Genomic DNA, 17,992 nt, shown 5'->3' with positions numbered 1-17,992 from the left:
GGGTGGTGATGGACGGAGCATCTGAATCAATCAAACACTCACACCCAGTCAAAAGATCTGGGTTTGATCCATCACCGTTCTTTAGCCCACTCTGCCACCCCAGTTCAGACATGGCTATATGCAAATCAGTCTGACCCTGTGCCTCATGGGAACAGTCCAGCCCGAACTGCCAAGCCATGCCTTCCCTGGACCGGAAACAAGCTTCCGAGGACCGGTTTCTGGCATTACAGCCGTCTTCAGCCCGGCTTGCTTGAATCCAGTGGCAAAGTGACCAAGGGACTCACGTCTGAGCATACCCTACCACACTTATGGCGGCCATCACCACCCCCTTTTGTACCGCTTTTGGCCACCATAAGTGTGGCAGGGTATGCTCAGCCACTGGATTCAAGCAAGCCGGGTCCTCGGAAGCTTGTTTCATCACCACCCCCTTTTGTACCGCTAGTTAATTTCAAGGCACCTTTAGTATCTTTTAATATTTTGCAAGTGAAACTGTCCTTTAAACTCCTCGTCTATATCAGACCAGGCTGTCCTGCTCTCTTCTTCCTGGCCTGTTCCATACAATTCCTTATAATGTTGACCATGCTTCTTCTCCCACTACACATTTTAATGAGCACACACACCCATAACTTTTTTTGTGTTTTTGGTTGCAATAGATTCTAACCTATTGTTCCAGCAGCCCCCTTTAAGAGCCCTTTTTATCATTACTTAATTGTATTCTATTTTCTATTTAGGTTCTGGAGGTTTGTATGCCTCTTGTAATCATATTTTACTCTGAGGTTCCTCCTTGCTTCCTTCACAAGCCTTTTTAGTTCTCTGCAATCTATATCAAACCAAATGTTCCCTGTCCTTGTATCTTCTTGGGCCTTTTTCTGCATACACATTTTTCCATTTAACTCCACTTTTAGACGCAGTACCACCTGGAGGATTATTTTGTCATACCAGCCCGTGCTATTGACCAATGTTTGTGCCGTATCTTGGCTCTGCTGGAAATTCTCAAGTTCTTCCAGGTGGCTCTCTGAGATCCCTGTGGTTAGCCATTTGGGATATTCTGCCTCTACTGGGAGGACCGATTCAACCCCTATCCTGATTTCCAAATACAGGGGGTAGTGATCGCTTCCTTCTAGATGTTTTACCACAAAGCTTTTAAGCTTGTCAAAGAACCAAGCAAGCATACACATGTAATCAATCGTGCACTTCTGTAATTGTGTTTGAATATCTGTCTAGCCGGGCAATATTGATCCATGCCCCAGTTTAAACAGAACACCTCCAGTGACCCCAGGTGAATCACAAGGGCCACATCCCGTTTTGCTGTTACACATGTAGGAAACCTAGCAAGGTTGATATTATATGCTATTCTTATTCCTTTAAACCGGGAGTCAAGAGTTTTTCAGATTCAATCTATGATTAAAATCACCCATCAACAGGATCATGTCCTTGTGGTAATTTGCTCAGATCCATTCTACGTCTTCCTTAAACTTTCTTATCTCGCTTCCATACTGCTCCATATTCCCCATGTGGATATATACATTAATGATTTTCATGCTCTCGTACCTTGGGTCTGCAGCATATAGATTTACTCCGCAGGCCACGATCCAGGTACAACTTATCCTTGTTATCTTTTCTGCTTCTTTTGTGGAAATGAGGGTTAGCAACCCCCCTGATGGATACCCTTGTCCCCATTTCTTGGCACTTCTATTCACCTGCAAGAACCGCCTACTACTGGAGGTTCGTCGCACAGCCAAGTTTCTTGTAAGCATCGAGTCTCATAAATTTCCAATCTCTCTTCAAGCACATCTTCCCTTGATTTCTTTACAAAACCCGAGGTGTTCAAAGATAGGATCCCTAGGCTGTGCGACCCCTCTTCATCCTAATCAATATCGCTCAACCAGCCGGCATTGTTTTCATCTAATGTGGCCTGCTCCGGAATATAATTGTCTCTGCTCCTGGCCCCCATGTATTCTTTTGGGGTTTGACATGGGATTGTAACTTTGAACACCCTCTTCCTACTTTTCGTTACATGCCTTTTAATCCCACTCCCCTGCGTGTCAAAGATGACTTAACCTATGCCCAGGCCTGCATGGTGCCTGAGGAATGGGCTTGTGAGGCTTCCTACATCTGGGATGTCACTTCCTGCTACAAAGCCGATCCCCTCTTGGCTTCCGCATGCTCTGGTGCTGTCTTTACTATTGCCCGGTGCAATAATACTTTTGTTACCTCATTAGCCTGTGTGTTCGTGGACCCCACAAGTCTCAGATCATTTGAGGATAGTTCCTTCAGGCTTGGGCATTTCGATAGTGAAAATAACAAGTGTGAGCAGTTTCCTTGCTTTTTCTTTTAACGTTTTATATGTTTTTTGTAGCCTCTCCATCCTGCTGCTGTGTGCTGTCTGTGTCCCCTTCTTCTCTTAATTTGCCTTCTGCTTTATTAATAGCTCTATTTTGGCTTGCCCATCCTTCGTTACCGTACCAACGCCTTTTATGTTAATTTCCTTGTATTCCTACATAACCCAACCAACCCCCTGGCTCCTTGGCAGCAAGAAGACGTCCCCTATGCCTCCCTTTGTTTCCTTATCATTCCTGTGTTTCTTAAAGAGACCCCCTTGAATGCCCCTTAATAGTACTTTTGTTGGGTGTGTGTGTGTGAGGGGGGGAGGGACGGGGGGTTGCGGCGCAGCTTCCTGACCCTACTGCATTTGTGCTCCCTTTCTCCTTCTTTCTTTCCTGTGAGCCCCCCGGATCTCCCTTTTGTTATCTCCTTTGTAGGAGGTATGTTTTGCCTGTTCATCATGAGCTGTCCCCAGTTTTTTATCAGCATAGGGTATCTGAAGGTGTATATTGTTATATCCCTTCCCCCTTATGTGTAGATGTGCCAGCCTTCTTGTCTGGGTCATCAGTGATGGGATTCCTATTTCCCTCCATTGATCAACCTACATTAGGCATGAGGTCTCTTATTTTCTTAAGCTCTGTGGCAATAGCCTACAGATGGGTTTTCTGAGATTTTAAAATATCGTTATTTAACACTTTGACTTCACCGATCCCTTGCAGGCTTTTTTTTAATGTTGACCGTAATATCTAGCATTGAGACAAGGATGAAGCTGGGACTTCTAGGTTTAGGGAAGTGTGTTGCTCCGGCTCTCCCACATCTTCATCTATCAACTCCTGGTTGATTTATTTATTTGAGGTTTTATATAGCGCGAACATGACCTGTTAGGGCACAGCTTTCCAAACTTTTCATGTTGGGGATACACTTTTTGTAGATGCATCATTTTGTGACACAGTAAGGCAGTGTAGCGAGCGATTGTTCGGGGGGGTTCTCACTCACTCTGTCTGTCTCCCCCTCTCTGTCTCCCTCCCTCTCTCTCCCACTGTCTCCCTCCCTCTCCCTCCCTCTCTCTCCGTCTGTCTCCGTCTGTCTCTCTCTGTCTGTCTACCGCCCGTCTCTCTCTGTCTGTCTACCGCCCTCTGTCTCTCTCTGTCTGTCTCGCTCCCTCTGTCTCTCTCCCTGTCACCCTCCTCCCTCTGTCTGTCTTCCTCGGTCTGCCGCTCTTTCTCGCTCGCTATGTCTACCTCTGTTTCCGTCCCTCTGTCTCCCTCCCTTTTGTCTCCATTCCTCTGTCACCCTCCCTCTCCCTCTCTCTTTCGCTCTCTTTCCCTCTCCCTCTCTGTATCCCTCTCCCTATGTCTCCCCATTTCTCCCTCTCCTTCTGTCTGTCTCCCTCCCTCTCTCTCCCTCTCTCGCTCCCTCTCTCTCTGTCACCCTCCCTCTTCTTCCCTCTGTCTCCCCCTGACTGTCTCCCACTGCCTCCCTCCCTCTCTCTCCCTCCCTCTATCTGCCTCTCTCTATCTGCCTCCCTCTGTCTCCCTCTCTCTCTATCCCTCTGTCTCTCTCTCTCTGTCTCTCTCCCTCCGTCTCCCTTTGTCTCCCTCTGTCTGTCTCCCTCTCTCCCTCTGTCTCCCTCTGTCTGTCTCCCTCCGTCTCCCTCTCTCTCTTTCTTCCTCTCTGTCTTCCTCCCTCTGTCTCCCTCTATCTCTGCCTCCCTCTCTCTCTGTCTGTCGCCCTCTGTCTCCCTCTCCTTCCCTCTGTCTCCCCCTGACTGTCTCCCTCTCTCTCTGTCTCCCTCTCTCTCTGTCTCTCTCTCTGTCTCCCTCCCTCAGTCACCCTCTGTCTCCCCCTCTCTCTCTCCCTCTGTCTCCCACTCCATCTCTCTTTCTGTCTCACTGCCTCTCTGGCTCAGTCTCTGCCTCTGTCTGTCCCTGTCTCTGCCTCTATCTGTCTGTTCCTGTCTCTGTCTGTCCCTGCCTGTCTCTGTCTCTATCCCTGTCTGTCTCTGTCTCCCTACCTCTCTCTCTCTGCCTCGCTTTCTCTCTCTTTGTCTCCCTCTGACTCACTCTGTCTGTCTCCCTCTCTCTCTGTCTCCCTCTCGGTCTCCCTCCCCCCCCCTCTCGCTCTCTCTCTCTCTCTCTCGCTCTCTCTCGCTCTCTCTCTCTCTCTCTCTCTCTCTCTCTCTCTCTCTCTCTCTCTCTCTGTCTCCCTCTGTCTCCCTCTTGTCTGTATCCGTCTGTGTCCCTCTTGTCTGTATCCGTCTGTCTCCCTCTTGTCTGTCTCCCTCTTGTCTGTCTCCCTCTTGTCTGTCTCCCTCTTGTCTGTCTCCCTCTTGTCTGTCTCCCTCTTGTCTGTATCCCTCTTGTCTTTCTCCCTCTTGTCTGTCTCCCTCTTGTCTGTCTCCCTCTTTACTGTCGCCCTCCCTCTGTCGCCCTCCCTCTGTCGCCCTCCCTCTGTCGCCCTCCCTCTGTCGCCCTCCCTCTGTCGCCCTCCCTCTGTCGCCCTCCCTCTGTCGCCCTCCCTCTGTCGCCCTCCCTCTGTCGCCCTCCCTCTGTCGCCCTCCCTCTGTCGCCCTCCCTCTGTCGCCCTCCCTCTGTCGCCCTCCCTCTGTCGCCCTCCCTCTGTCGCCCTCCCTCTGTCGCCCTCCCTCTGTCGCCCTCCCTCTGTCGCCCTCCCTCTGTCGCCCTCCCTCTGTCGCCCTCCCTCTGTCGCCCTCCCTCTGTCGCCCTCCCTCTGTCGCCCTCCCTCTGTCGCCCTCCCTCTGTCGCCCTCCCTCTGTCGCCCTCCCTCTGTCGCCCTCCCTCTGTCGCCCTCCCTCTGTCGCCCTCCCTCTGTCGCCCTCCCTCTGTCGCCCTCCCTCTGTCGCCCTCCCTCTGTCGCCCTCCCTCTGTCGCCCTCCCTCTGTCGCCCTCCCTCTGTCGCCCTCCCTCTGTCGCCCTCCCTCTGTCGCCCTCCCTCTGTCGCCCTCCCTCTGTCGCCCTCCCTCTGTCGCCCTCCCTCTGTCGCCCTCCCTCTGTCGCCCTCCCTCTGTCGCCCTCCCTCTGTCGCCCTCCCTCTGTCGCCCTCCCTCTGTCGCCCTCCCTCTGTCGCCCTCCCTCTGTCGCCCTCCCTCTGTCGCCCTCCCTCTGTCGCCCTCCCTCTGTCGCCCTCCCTCTGTCGCCCTCCCTCTCTCTGTCTGTCGCCCTCCCTCTCTCTGTCTGTCGCCCTCCCTCTCTCTGTCTGTCGCCCTCCCTCTCTCTGTCTGTCGCCCTCCCTCTCTCTGTCTGTCGCCCTCTCTCTGTCTGTCGCCCTCTCTCTGTCTGTCGCCCTCTCTCTGTCTGTCGCCCTCTCTCTGTCTGTCGCCCTCTCTCTGTCTGTCGCCCTCTCTCTGTCTGTCGCCCTCTCTCTGTCTGTCGCCCTCTCTCTGTCTGTCGCCCTCTCTCTGTCTGTCGCCCTCTCTCTGTCTGTCGCCCTCTCTCTGTCTGTCGCCCTCTCTCTGTCTGTCGCCCTCTCTCTGTCTGTCGCCCTCTCTCTGTCTGTCGCCCTCTCTCTGTCTGTCGCCCTCTTTCTCCGTCCCTCTCTCCCTCTTTCTCCGTCCCTCTCTCCCTCTTTCTCCGTCCCTCTCTCCCTCTTTCTCCGTCCCTCTCTCCCTCTTTCTCCGTCCCTCTCTCCCTCTTTCTCCGTCCCTCTCTCCCTCTTTCTCCGTCCCTCTCTCCCTCTTTCTCCGTCCCTCTCTCCCTCTTTCTCCGTCCCTCTCTCCCTCTTTCTCCGTCCCTCTCTCCCTCTTTCTCCGTCCCTCTCTCCCTCTTTCTCCGTCCCTCTCTCCCTCTTTCTCCTTCACTCTCTCCCTCTTTCTCCTTCACTCTCTCCCTCTTTCTCCTTCACTCTCTCCCTCTGTCTCTATCTATCTCTCTGTCTGTCTCTATCTCTCCCTCTGTCTCACTCCCTCTGTCTTCCTCACTCTGTCTGTCTCCCTCTGTCTTCCTCACTCTGTCTGTCTCCCTCTGTCTTCCTCACTCTGTCTGTCTCCCTCTGTCTTCCTCACTCTGTCTGTCTCCCTCTGTCTTCCTCACTCTGTCTGTCTCCCTCTGTCCCCTCACCCCGCGTGTGTTCCAGCCTGGGCAGAGACAGCTTCCTGGACACACACACACAGCCGCACCCCAGTGCTTTGCAGGTCTTTAAAAGAGCATTTACTGCTTTGTTGTGAATCTCCCTGTCCCCATAGAGCAGAGTGTCAGGAAGTCCGCGCTGTTGCGACGGTGTTTGCTGACACTATTTCAAAGGAATGCCTCTTAATTAGCAGCAGTTATGTGCTAAGTGCCCATTAATACCGGTGTCATCCCGCGGCACATCCACCCTTTGCAGGCGACACAGTACTGTGTCGGGACACACAGTTTGGAAAGCTCTGCGTTAGGGTATCAGAGCGCTTTACAGGGATAAACACGTGACGTACAGGATTGCATAGGCAAAATACAAGGATGGGGGTTAGAATTGACAACAGAAAGACAAGAGCCAGAGATATATACAATAATCAATACAGTACCAAAATCAGCGAGGGTCAAAAGTCACCTCACTGGACTTCTGAGTCTGTACATGGAGTGACTGACAAACACAAACAAACACAAATATGTATCAATTAAAACCACCAACCAGTTCGGACATCCTACATGATAAATACTGCTTTTCCAGGTCCACCACTGACCTGAATGTCATCCATTGCAATATATATTTGCAAGGGCCCTCGTACCAGCTTCCACCGTGTCAAGGGGTATTTTTCTTTTATATTGTCATTAGCCTAATAGCACACTCCGTTGGTTCTGTTCCAGAGTATCGCTGGTTGCTTCCCTCTTCCCATGGTCCGGCCCCTTCACCCCTGCCCCATCCCCAATGTCCCCATTCCCATCTATTTGTGGAGACCCATTCTCTAAAACCGAGAACAACCATGGGAAGGAGGACAATGTGGGCTCTGGCAACCGGTGATCATCTACCATACAGTCGGTAGATATTTTTTATCATTGGGTTACTTAAATCCTGCGACCGCAAGCTTGCATTTTTCTATAGAACTACTGAATGTACCACTCCCCCCATCCCCCACCCTGTTGAGTGATGCAGCGACCTGTACTTACTTCTTGAAAAAATGTTTGTCGACAAAGTCTTTAATTAACTTGGAGACCAATTGTTCCCCTGCCTCCATTGTCCGCGGGCTCTTTTGGAGGTTCTTCCTTCGCTCGCTGGGTGGGTTTGCCATAGCTTCTACTCATTGCTCCAGTGTGTCTTCCGGGTTTGTCCCTGGCGCGACTTAGCTCTTGTTGGGGCCATGTTTGTCTCTCTCAGATTACAGCTCCAGGGTACGCATATTTATGCCCAATAGTGGATTATAAAGGGAGGACGGAGGCTATGGGGCTTAACTTGAATGCCTTCCCCACTCCAATATGTGCCGACTACTCAATACGGTACATAAACCATTAAGTCACTCACTCGTGTAATTGTCCAGACGATTAGCACTTACTCCCCATCTGGCTCGCAATTTCAGAGGCTGCCACCACCACCCTTGTTCTCCACCAGTCTTGTTCCTGCATGTACTCCTAGTATTCTGCTGTAGTTCCTCGGTTCCTCTCTTGGTTTCCCTTTTCAATGGTCTGCCTCCAGATGCCTACAATACTTATGTACCGCAGTTACTGTCTTTTTCACAGGCATTCCTGCACTCATCTGGCGTGGTCTTACCCTCCTTGGGCCTCGTGCAAGCTCTGCGATATGTCAATTTAAACTCAGCTCCCCGAGTTTAGCTGGCACAGAAGTCTCTCGCGGCCTCGATGGTGCTTAGAAGAGGCTGTGGGTTTCCAGCCATACCATATACAGACATTTTATTTTTTTAATTTTCGGCCTTGCGCTGTAAGACTCGATGCTCGTGTCGGAGGGGGACGACAACAAGAGACTAATAGGAACTCCACATGTAAATTTGAGAAAGCCTTTCTTTCAGCTGGGTTGTGTGTACAGGTGCTAAGGGACACAAACACACAATACTTAATTGAGAGACTCAAACGACGTGTCTCTGAATGTAGTTTGGTACACCTTTTATGCAGTTGTATAGTGGAAAAGGCGAAACAGTGTCTAACTACAAAGGCATATAGGGACTAATTTTAAGTAGAACTGAAAGTCATATGGGAATAGCACAGACTTACTGGCCCCCTAAAGATCTTTCTAAGAGCTGCTTTGCTGAGGGGCCAAGTTGACTTCCTAGCTATGGAGAATTCAGAAAAGGCACTGTTATAATTACAGCAAAGGTTTTATGAACAAGCCAATAAGACTGACTTGCTGCTGGCCAGAAGGCTAACGCAAAGAGGAGCGTATAGGAACATCTCAAACCTTCTTGGGAGTGTGGGACACTTTTTGCTAGGAATAAGGACAAAATAAGAGCCTTCAGAGACTATTACGCTGCCCTATATTGTGAAGACCCCGTTCGATTAGAGGATGGAGAGAATTTTCTACGTTGGGCCCTCTCCAAAAACTGACCACAGCCAATTGAGCTATTTTGGAAGAGTTAATTACATTAGAAGAAATCTAGAATTTACACTCTGATAAATCTCCGGTACCTTAGTTATAACTAATAGGTTTTCTAAGCAGCTTAGGTCGCAACTAACCCCATGTCTGCGAGTGCTGGTTAACTTCTTCCTTCACTTCCACACAGTAACACTCCCGATGGCTGCTGGAAATATCACTGCTATACATAAAACAGGGAAACCCACACGTAAGTGTGAGGCTTACTGACCAATAGTTTTTTTTTTACTTTGAATCCAAAGTCTTTATAAAAGTGTTGACTAGCAAAACGTGATGCCACGTTTGCCTCACCTCGTATACCCGGACCAATCAAGATTTGTCCCACAGAGACAAGCGGCAGATAACACTGGTCATGTACCGCATCTGATTGAAAATAATACTTTTAGAAAGATTCCCCTGGCAGTCCTCTCATTGGAAGCTGAAAAAGCATTTGACTAGGTAAGCTGGATGATTTTTCTTCCAAGTGTTGGAGGCGATTGGCCTGGGTCCTCGCATGTTAACATGGATAGCATCTAGTTATAAGGAGCCAACAACAAAAGTAATTGTTAGTGCTCGATCATTGGGGATTACATTAACAAGAGGGACACAACCTGGTCGTTCAGCAATTAACAGACCCTATTCTACAACATCCAGATATTATGGGGATGCCTTCTGGGGGGAACATCATAAGATAAACTTATTTTCTGATGATATTTTACTTTCATTGATGGGGCCGAAGTGTTCAGTACCAAGGGTTATGGAGATTCTAGAGGTTAATGGGAAAGTATTGGGATTCAAGGGTAACCTTAAAAAGTCTGAGATCCTCGGTGTAGGCTTATCCCTGAAGTCAAAGACTGATTCTCAGCTGTAACCTCTCTGCGATTGGCCAATAAAAACATCAATGGCTTGGCAACATACATTACTCCGAAGCACACACTCTCATACACAGCAAACTTCCCCAGGCTGCTTAATGCACCAGCTAATGATCCATGTAAATGGCATAACCTTTCTGTATACTGGTTAGGTAGAGTAGCTGAAAATAGGCAGAGCATACTGCACAGCCTGCTTTATCTTTTCCAGGTGCTCCCAGTCAAACTCCCCTAAGGAGAAATAAAGGCCTTGCAGAAACTATTGATCCTTTTATAGTGGCCAGTAAAAGAGCGTGGGTTTTGAAATATACTGATATCAAATAGATGTTCTGGATTGCTGTGCTGGGGATACTGGATATTAAAAATATCTGGCATCACAATCCCAATTGTTATTTAATCGGTCCATGTATGATATTGAAATGCATTGGATCCTCATGGTAGCAGCTGTGTTGGTCCGTGCTCCGTGGACTATACCCTGGCTAGCTAAGGATGCGAGACCCCCATTAGGATACTTTTCAGAGATTTTGAAACAGACACTGGAGTAATGGGAGACTAGGTCATGAGAAATCGGAAACTGACCACCTTCCCTCTCGTATTCATGGGCAACCTAGACTTTTCACTTGGAACTGCGAAAGGTGACTTTGAGAATTGGATGAAAGGAGGGTGCAGGATTCTGAAATACTTGTTGCAAGGGGGTAAAATCAAATCTTAATTCCAGTGTAATCAAGAATATAACCTGCTAAAAACTGACGACAGGCATTATTTTTCAGTTAAGGCACTGGGCCTTCCACCCACTGAATAAAGATGCTGCAACTGGCCTTTAACATCATGAGAGAAGCCATTTGCTACTTATGCTGGTACTAGGGTGCTCCTCTTCAAATATGTATGCAGCTCTAGGAGATGTGGGTACCACTCTTGAATGGTTGATTATAAAAAAGTGGCAGGGCCATCACGGAAGACTGTCAATGGCAGAAGCTTTGGGCTGACATCCCCTCCCTCCGTAAAAGCGTGCAGAATAGATGTACAAATTTATGATAGGATGGCATGTTACACCCTTTAAGATGAAGCATATGTTTGGTAGGACTGTTGGCCTATGTTGAAGGTGGTGTGGTCATGTAGGAGATATGTTAAATGTCTGGTTGAAGTGTCTGAGGATTTCCTTCCAAAAAAGCATTAATCTCGGTCATATTAAGGGGGTGTTGGGGTACGTACTGCCACCACATCCGGGGACGTTTGTATTCTACCTCAGCCCAGCTAAACTCATGCATCTGTACAAGGCGTACTGGAGATTGATAAATAATATGATTGATAACTAATATGATTGCACTCCAATGGAAATCACCAAATATTCATACAGTGCCAAAGTGGCATAGCCAACTTTGGATGTTGCTGGACATGGAAAAATTCACCTGCAAACTTAATACAATGGGCCATAAATAGGAAAGCATGTGTCACACTTTGGACTATTTGAAAGATAAAGAGTTCTGTATAGTTTTCCCAAAACTCTAAAGTTTCCAACTTGCTGATTAAACTAGGGGGTTGGTCATTGGTCTACTGCTAGCCAAATAAGAGTGAAATGTGGGGTCGTGGAAAGTGCTCTCAGTAGATTGGCTACATTTGGGTATCCATCTAGGGGGTGGGCGGGGGCAAGCATGTGGTCTGGGAAAGCATGGCTTGGGGGTAAGCATGGCTTATACATGTCATAATAATGATGATGCATACTTGTGAACTACTGTTTGGTTATCCCAATGTTGGGGTTTTGCTATCTGAAAATAAATAACATGTCATTTGGCGGGGAAAAGTGAATAATTCCCTGGGGCAGACCACTTGACCTCCAAATTCCAGATGGCATCTTGGTGAGAATCACAGATATTGAGAATTCTGTTCAGAGCAGAGGGCATGCGTTACTGAAAATGTTATGGTCTGCATTAGGAAATAACCTTTGTACACCTGCTTTTTGGCATCTGTGTCTTCTCTCAAAGATGCTTGAAATGCTAGAGAATGATATGGGATGAGCTACCCTGATAGTTATTGGTTGGCCAGAATCCAATTTGGAGAAGAATATGAGGGGATGGCATGGACATTTTCTAGGTTATTCGATGCCATGCCCCGAGGGTCAACAGTCAGTCCAGTTAAAGAGTGCCATAAGATTGACAGCGAAGAGGACCTAAACAGGCAAGGGTGGTACAGGACCAGCTCTTGTGATGCTATCAGAATCCGCGCATTGCACAGCATAAGAGATAAGTCACAAAATGATCTTGGTCCACCATTAAGGGCAGCAAATAATTATTTCCTGACCTTAGTCCAGATATGTCCTGAAAGAGTAAAGCCATACACAAACTCACAAGAGAATTTGTAAAGAGTGGAGCACAGACTACTGTTTTGTTCCCAGCTGTACCATTTGTTATTCAACTTTGATTGTTGCACAGTTTTGCTTCTGAACTGGTGTCGGGAGTGTGTAGGGCTAAGCATGTGTTTCAATAGTGTGGAGGATTACTGTCTTGGACTCTGTTACTGGTAGCCATCAAACCTGCCCTCTGATTTTTGGTTCATGGTTTTTGTCCTCTATCCTATTGCTGTTGTGAAGCGCCCTCTACTGTCTTAAGTCTCGTTTATCAGCAGAATTCCGAGAAGCTTCTCATCTCACCCTCCTTTTATTCTCAATGTTTCTTATCCCCTGCTCACCCCATGTCACTTCCTTGTTGGAATATTTTTTTGTTGAACTTTAGACCGCTCCAAGAATCGTTGGGTGATGAGTAGCATGTTTTCAATGAAAAGGAATCCAACAGGCCATTTTTGGCAGCTCTCACTGTTTTGTAACCTCTGCCTTTCTGGTTACGATTGAGCGCACATGTGGTAGCAAGGGCCTTTGGCACAGTTTGCTTTCTGTTGTGCCAACTGAAAGAAGCTGCTTTATACTTATGAAAGGGGAATGCAGGTGTTTAGAAGATGGGCAAAGCTTAGTGTCTTGGGACTCGGTTCGTACGTTATTGTTGGCCTCAGACAAATGCCTTTACTGTTAGTCAGCTCTAAAAAAGTGATTGTTGAATGCTAAATTAATCCCAGCCACTGACGGTTACGCTTCACTTTGCACCCCATTGCCCTGTCTGTAGTAAGACATTGATCAGGAAAACTATGAAGTGGATTGCAACTCAGAGTGAATATCAATGGCTGCGAATAATTCAGGTATCGCTCCCATCACGTTTTGGTTTTCCATGGGAGACACATTGAGGTAAATTGTTATTCCTAGGCATGAGTTGCCTCCTAGATTTGCCAAAGGACACTAGCTACACCTCACTGATCAATCAAATAAATCATGTATTTATAGAGCGCACTACTCACCGGTAAGGGTCTCTAGGCGCTGATGAGTCCAAATGAGGCAAGAATGAGCAGGTGACTTGTGTTCCCATTCAAAGTGGTCATGGCCTAGCAGTTCTCGCTGGGCTGTTACTGTTGAATCAGGCCTGTGCTGATTTGTATGCGGTTGGTCTTTTCCCAACAGACTGGAATGCTGCCCAGACTAACACTGGCAGAGATGACCAGCACAATGCACCTATTACTCTTTATTGTTCTTTCTAATCTGCTGGGTGGTATGTCATCTTGACTCAAGTCAACAATTACTTAGCTTACCCCATATCGTGGTACCTCCTTTGCCAGCATCCTTAGATGCCCCCCCCATTTTATCATGAAAAGCATCTTGGAACCCAGAACTTCCAGCAAGTATGTCACTTACTGGATTTGAAAGACAGCCTCCCGTCAGCCATACTCAGACCTCCTCGGTATGAAACCTAGGAAACGAATTGACATGAAGATTGAACCCAATCACGTTTTGATACTATTAACATAAATGATAGATTCTTGTGGGAATCTATAAACAACCCAGCTACTTCACAGACCTTGCCGACAGGCTTCCACTCCCTACTGAAGGGAAGGCAGACATTGTAGGTATGCGACTTTAAACCTGTGAATGCCCAGTTTTCAGATTCAGCTTGGGAATGATTAAAGACCTATTATAATCTAAAGATAGGGACACTTCAAACGTCTATACAAGTAAAGTATAAACTTTTCATAAACTTTTAAAACTATGACAGAGTTATTCTGCCTTGTTTGTCTTATAAGCAAGATATTGTGACGTTCATTGAGAGTAAAAAGTCTAGATGGATGGCTCCCGCTACCCAACATCAGTGACAGAGGAGGCAAAAGAACATAACACACTTTGAAATACCAGGAGCCTGCTGATGGACTTGAACATGACTTTTTCCCTAGACTTGATAGCTCTGCAGTGAAGCAAAGCAAATCATGGCCATATTTTCATAGAACTGTCAACTTTTAAAAGTATAGAAAAGCTTTAGAAGGCGGGCTCTCCGGATACCATGATTCCTTTTAAGGGTTGTTGCGTTTTGCAAAACCTCACCAGTGAAGGGTCTGGTATTCTTTATTCTGGGCAGGCCTTTCTTTCTCTAATCTTTTTGTGGTTCAGCTACAATTGGTAATGAAGAAACAAAGGTCATTGATGGACTATAACTGATTCAAAAGACCACAGATTAACATAGTTCGCTGAGGAGAATGGGTTGTGGATTAACTGTGAGCGCCATATTCCACTTGTCTTGTTTTGTGGTGATAAGCTCTGCGTTGAACACTGAGCACATAGCTCCATAAATCGCTTGTCGTGTCTTTGAGGGTTGAGGAGAGCGGATAGGGAAGTTTGTGATGGAGCTTCCTCATTGTTGTTTCATTGTTCCATCTGTAGATCCTGACGATTGCCGCAACGGAGCCAACTAGCTTATTGCATTCGATACCAACAAAGCCCACAAACGTCCCTGTAAAGAAGCCTCTCTTTAAACCTGAAAGCCTTACCAACCAAGGTTCATTTTCCTCATCAACATCTTGGAGCCCCACAGAACAGACATCCCCTGTGTCTTGCACCCAAAGCTATACGGAATCCCCACAAGCCTCTTCAGGAGATGGCGTCAAGTCTCATGAGGCAGAACAAACTCTGGACTTTGAGAACATCTATAAATATCTTTTTGAACTTTCTCGTGGAGGTCCGGGACCGGAGCTCTCTCCTTTCGGTGAGTATAACAGCAAGGTTGGATTTTAAAACAGCAATTATTTGTTGTGAGGGTTATAATGAAGGCTCAATTAATCAGTGCTTCTTTCTGTGCTCCCATCGTATTTTCTAAAGCCATCTTTCCACCCTATTTTGTCATTTCAGAATCTGCTGTGGTGTTAGACCTGCTCCTCTCCCTGCCCAAGGAGCTTGAGCAGCTGGATTGCCTGGCCTTGAGGTCTCACATGTACCAGTCCTTCAGAAACCTGAACATGCCCCACCAGCAGGCACGCAAATCCCTTGGTGGCCTCACCGCCAAAGTGGGATTGGGATTAGGTAGCTGTAAACGAGTTGTGGAACCACCATCCACGCAAAGGGAACAGACTAAAGAGAACTTACAAAAAGACTCTTCATCTTCAGAAACCCGTAGAGATGAGAGAACTAATTTGATCGAAGATCCCACTTGTCATGCCCCGTCAACTAGCCACATGCAGCCTCCATCTAGCCAGCCGTCAGAGACTCCAACTAACTCAGACAAAAGAGCCTCACAAGACAATAAAGCTCCCTGGAAAGACCTTGAGCTCTGTCCACTAAATGTGTTTATGGTGCCCCTAAAACTCATGCATCGGGTGGGTAAAGATGAGGCCTAACCAGATCATTTTGGGACATAACCTTTAGGTCAACTTCTGGACTGATTCATCACGTCTGTAGCTGGTTATGGGGCATTTAAGACATTTCAAAGTGCTGTAGCGGTTTTGTAATGTACCCTTTATTGCTCTCTTTTTTGTCTTTTCAGCTGCCTCTAGTAAAACCTTAAAAATAAAAAAAAGACAAAAGGTGTAATGCATTTCTTCTGATCTGTTGCCCTTTTCTTTCCTACAGCTCAGCTTCAAGAAAATATCTACCTTGTACTTCATTGTTAGGGGAACAGTGTGACTCTTTATTTTGCAAATGTGTGTGAAGAGGTGCTATATGTTTTTATGAAAAATAGCATGTGTTTGGCCATTAATATCAGGACGAAGGCTTATGCATGCTGATCTTCTTCATTCGGTCACTGCATGTGTAGGGTCTAGTGCATCTTTGTGCTTTCAGCATTGACTGTTTAGATTTCACACCACCAACTGTTGACCTCTGCGTTCATTCATCTATGTTTTTACCCAACTCAGTTGTACTCCTTTTATCATCTTCGGAAGAACGAAAAACCGGCGCCAGCACTGATCATTGGTGTGTTTTACTGGCAGTAAAGTGCGGAGGATATGGACTTTGTGCTCTCCTATCATGTTGACCATTCTTGCTAAATACTATCTGTAGCCATTATCCTTATGTGAGGGGAGAGCATAGACAGTGGTCCTAGTACTTTTGTGTCTGTTTTGAATTACACGTTTTGTAGCTGGTAAACAGAACTCCAAAGCAGTAGCTAAATGTAAGAATCGTACAGTAAGCAAGATAGATTGTACCATGGTACTTTTTTTTAAGGTATTGTCTGGGTCTTGCACATGAAGTAGTCCAAAAGTATTGCAGAATGCACTGCACCTGGCAATGGTCCCATACGGTGTCACATCCTTTTATTCCATAATGGACATGTTTTTCTATGTCGTAGATGTATGGGCCTTCTCTATACGTAGTGCATACTCCACACCAGCCATCCAACACCGCCGCTTTGCCAACACTGGTGCTACATATGTGTACACAGCTCCAAGCAAAGAAATATGGTAGTTTGAGAGATCAAGATTAGATGGTCAGCTTTTCAAATGCAAATCGTCCCATCATGACACCGAAGTATCTCTTCTCTGTGCAATGGGCATACCCATAGTAGTGTTAGAGCAGAACCCCAATGTTTGGTTGTACCACAATAATTTGAAACACCCCAAACATGATTCCGTTGCTGCTCCCTTGATCTAACGATGAATCACCACTTCTCTCGTTCAAGGTCTAACAAAATAACATTAATAGAGTAAGTAAGTCATTCAGTTTCTTTATATGGTCATTACCCTAAAACGTATATGAATAAATATAAAATACTACAACATCTGGTTTTAAAAACATTCTGGTAACTAGATCGTGACAGATACAAATTGATTAAAAATGCAAATTGATCCAGATTTGTCCTTTCAAAGATTTTCTTGCAGTGGCTGAAAAACTAGCCACTAAAAAACAAATGTGAGCATCAGATAATCATTGTACATGCATCAAAGCTAGACGGGCCTGCTTAAAACTCCTACCCCCTTAAGCAAGAAACAATAAACTCCCACTGTGCCTTTTTATAAAAATTGCAAAACATGACAAAGTGCAAGGTGTCTTGAGGACATTGGCTATCACAACCACAAGGATCTGGGTATCTATCAGACATGCTGCAATTGGAGATCAACAATAATTGATGCATAATATTAAATCTTAAACCGGTTAAAAAAAATAAGCATTTTGAACAAACCAAAGATATGGTTCCATCGAAAAAGTAGATTTAATAGAGCAAATAATAGTACTACTCTATCGAGTCCAAGAGAAATATTTTAAAGATCTATTAGTCTAAAAAATAAGCAGTACAGAATATGTTAACTGTCACAGACATACATTTCAGAATACATAAACAGAGATTCAGAATCAGTGCAAAATTCCAATAGTACACCAAAAATCAATAGAGCATAGTTATATGGGGAAAGATCTGTATGCCTCTATGAAACTGTCTGAAACAAGGTAAACCAATGTGGTGTGGCAACAAATGATGGACGGAATGCTGAATGAATCAAACATTCACCCCCAGTCAAGCAATTTGGGTTTAATCCATCTTTCTTTTGCTCACTATGCCACTGCAGTTTGGACCCAGCCATACGTAAATTAGTCTTGACCTTACTCCATGGCTAACAGTCGAGCTCGAACTGCCAGGTTGAGCCCCTCGTGGACTGTAAACGATCATCCTGGGACTTGTTTTGGGATAACACCCCTCATCAGCCAGGCTAGCTTGAATCTAGTGGTGCAGTGACCACGGGACCTATGTCTGGGCATACCCATCCCACTTAGGGCGAATAGTGCTGGGGCAACATATGGACGGAATGCTGAGTAAATCAAACATTCACCCACCCCCAGTTGAAATCTGGGTTAAATCCATCCGTCCAGCATTTGTTGCTGTAGCACTTTTCGTCCTAAGTGGGCCATATGTGGGTACCTTGCTCGCTGTGCCACTGGATTCAAGCTAGCCTGGCTGATGAGGGGTGATGCCCCGAAACGGGACGTGGAA

At 46.5% G+C, this 17,992-nt stretch overlaps 1 protein-coding gene across 4 annotated transcripts in view; it reads left to right on the top strand.

Annotated features, from left to right (window-relative positions):
- QTMAN (queuosine-tRNA mannosyltransferase) overlaps positions 1 to 15,604 on the top strand; it is a 140,982-nt gene extending 125,378 nt beyond the window's left edge. For all 4 annotated transcript variants that reach the window (XM_078671406.1, XM_078671402.1, XM_078671404.1 and 1 more), the window contains 2 exons: positions 14,458 to 14,779; positions 14,923 to 15,604. In XM_078671406.1, the coding sequence (XP_078527532.1) occupies positions 14,458 to 14,779; positions 14,923 to 15,407 (807 nt within the window). In that variant the 3' untranslated portion in view covers positions 15,408 to 15,604. The remainder of the gene's footprint in view (positions 1 to 14,457; positions 14,780 to 14,922) is intronic.
- The last annotated feature ends 2,388 nt before the right edge of the window (positions 15,605 to 17,992 follow it).

The sequence above is a fragment of the Lissotriton helveticus genome, chromosome 12, assembly GCF_964261635.1.
Source record: "Lissotriton helveticus chromosome 12, aLisHel1.1, whole genome shotgun sequence".
Classification (NCBI taxonomy): Eukaryota; Metazoa; Chordata; class Amphibia; order Caudata; family Salamandridae; genus Lissotriton; species Lissotriton helveticus.
Note: the sequence above shows the minus strand (reverse complement) of the source record. Positions and strands in the feature narration are given on the sequence as shown.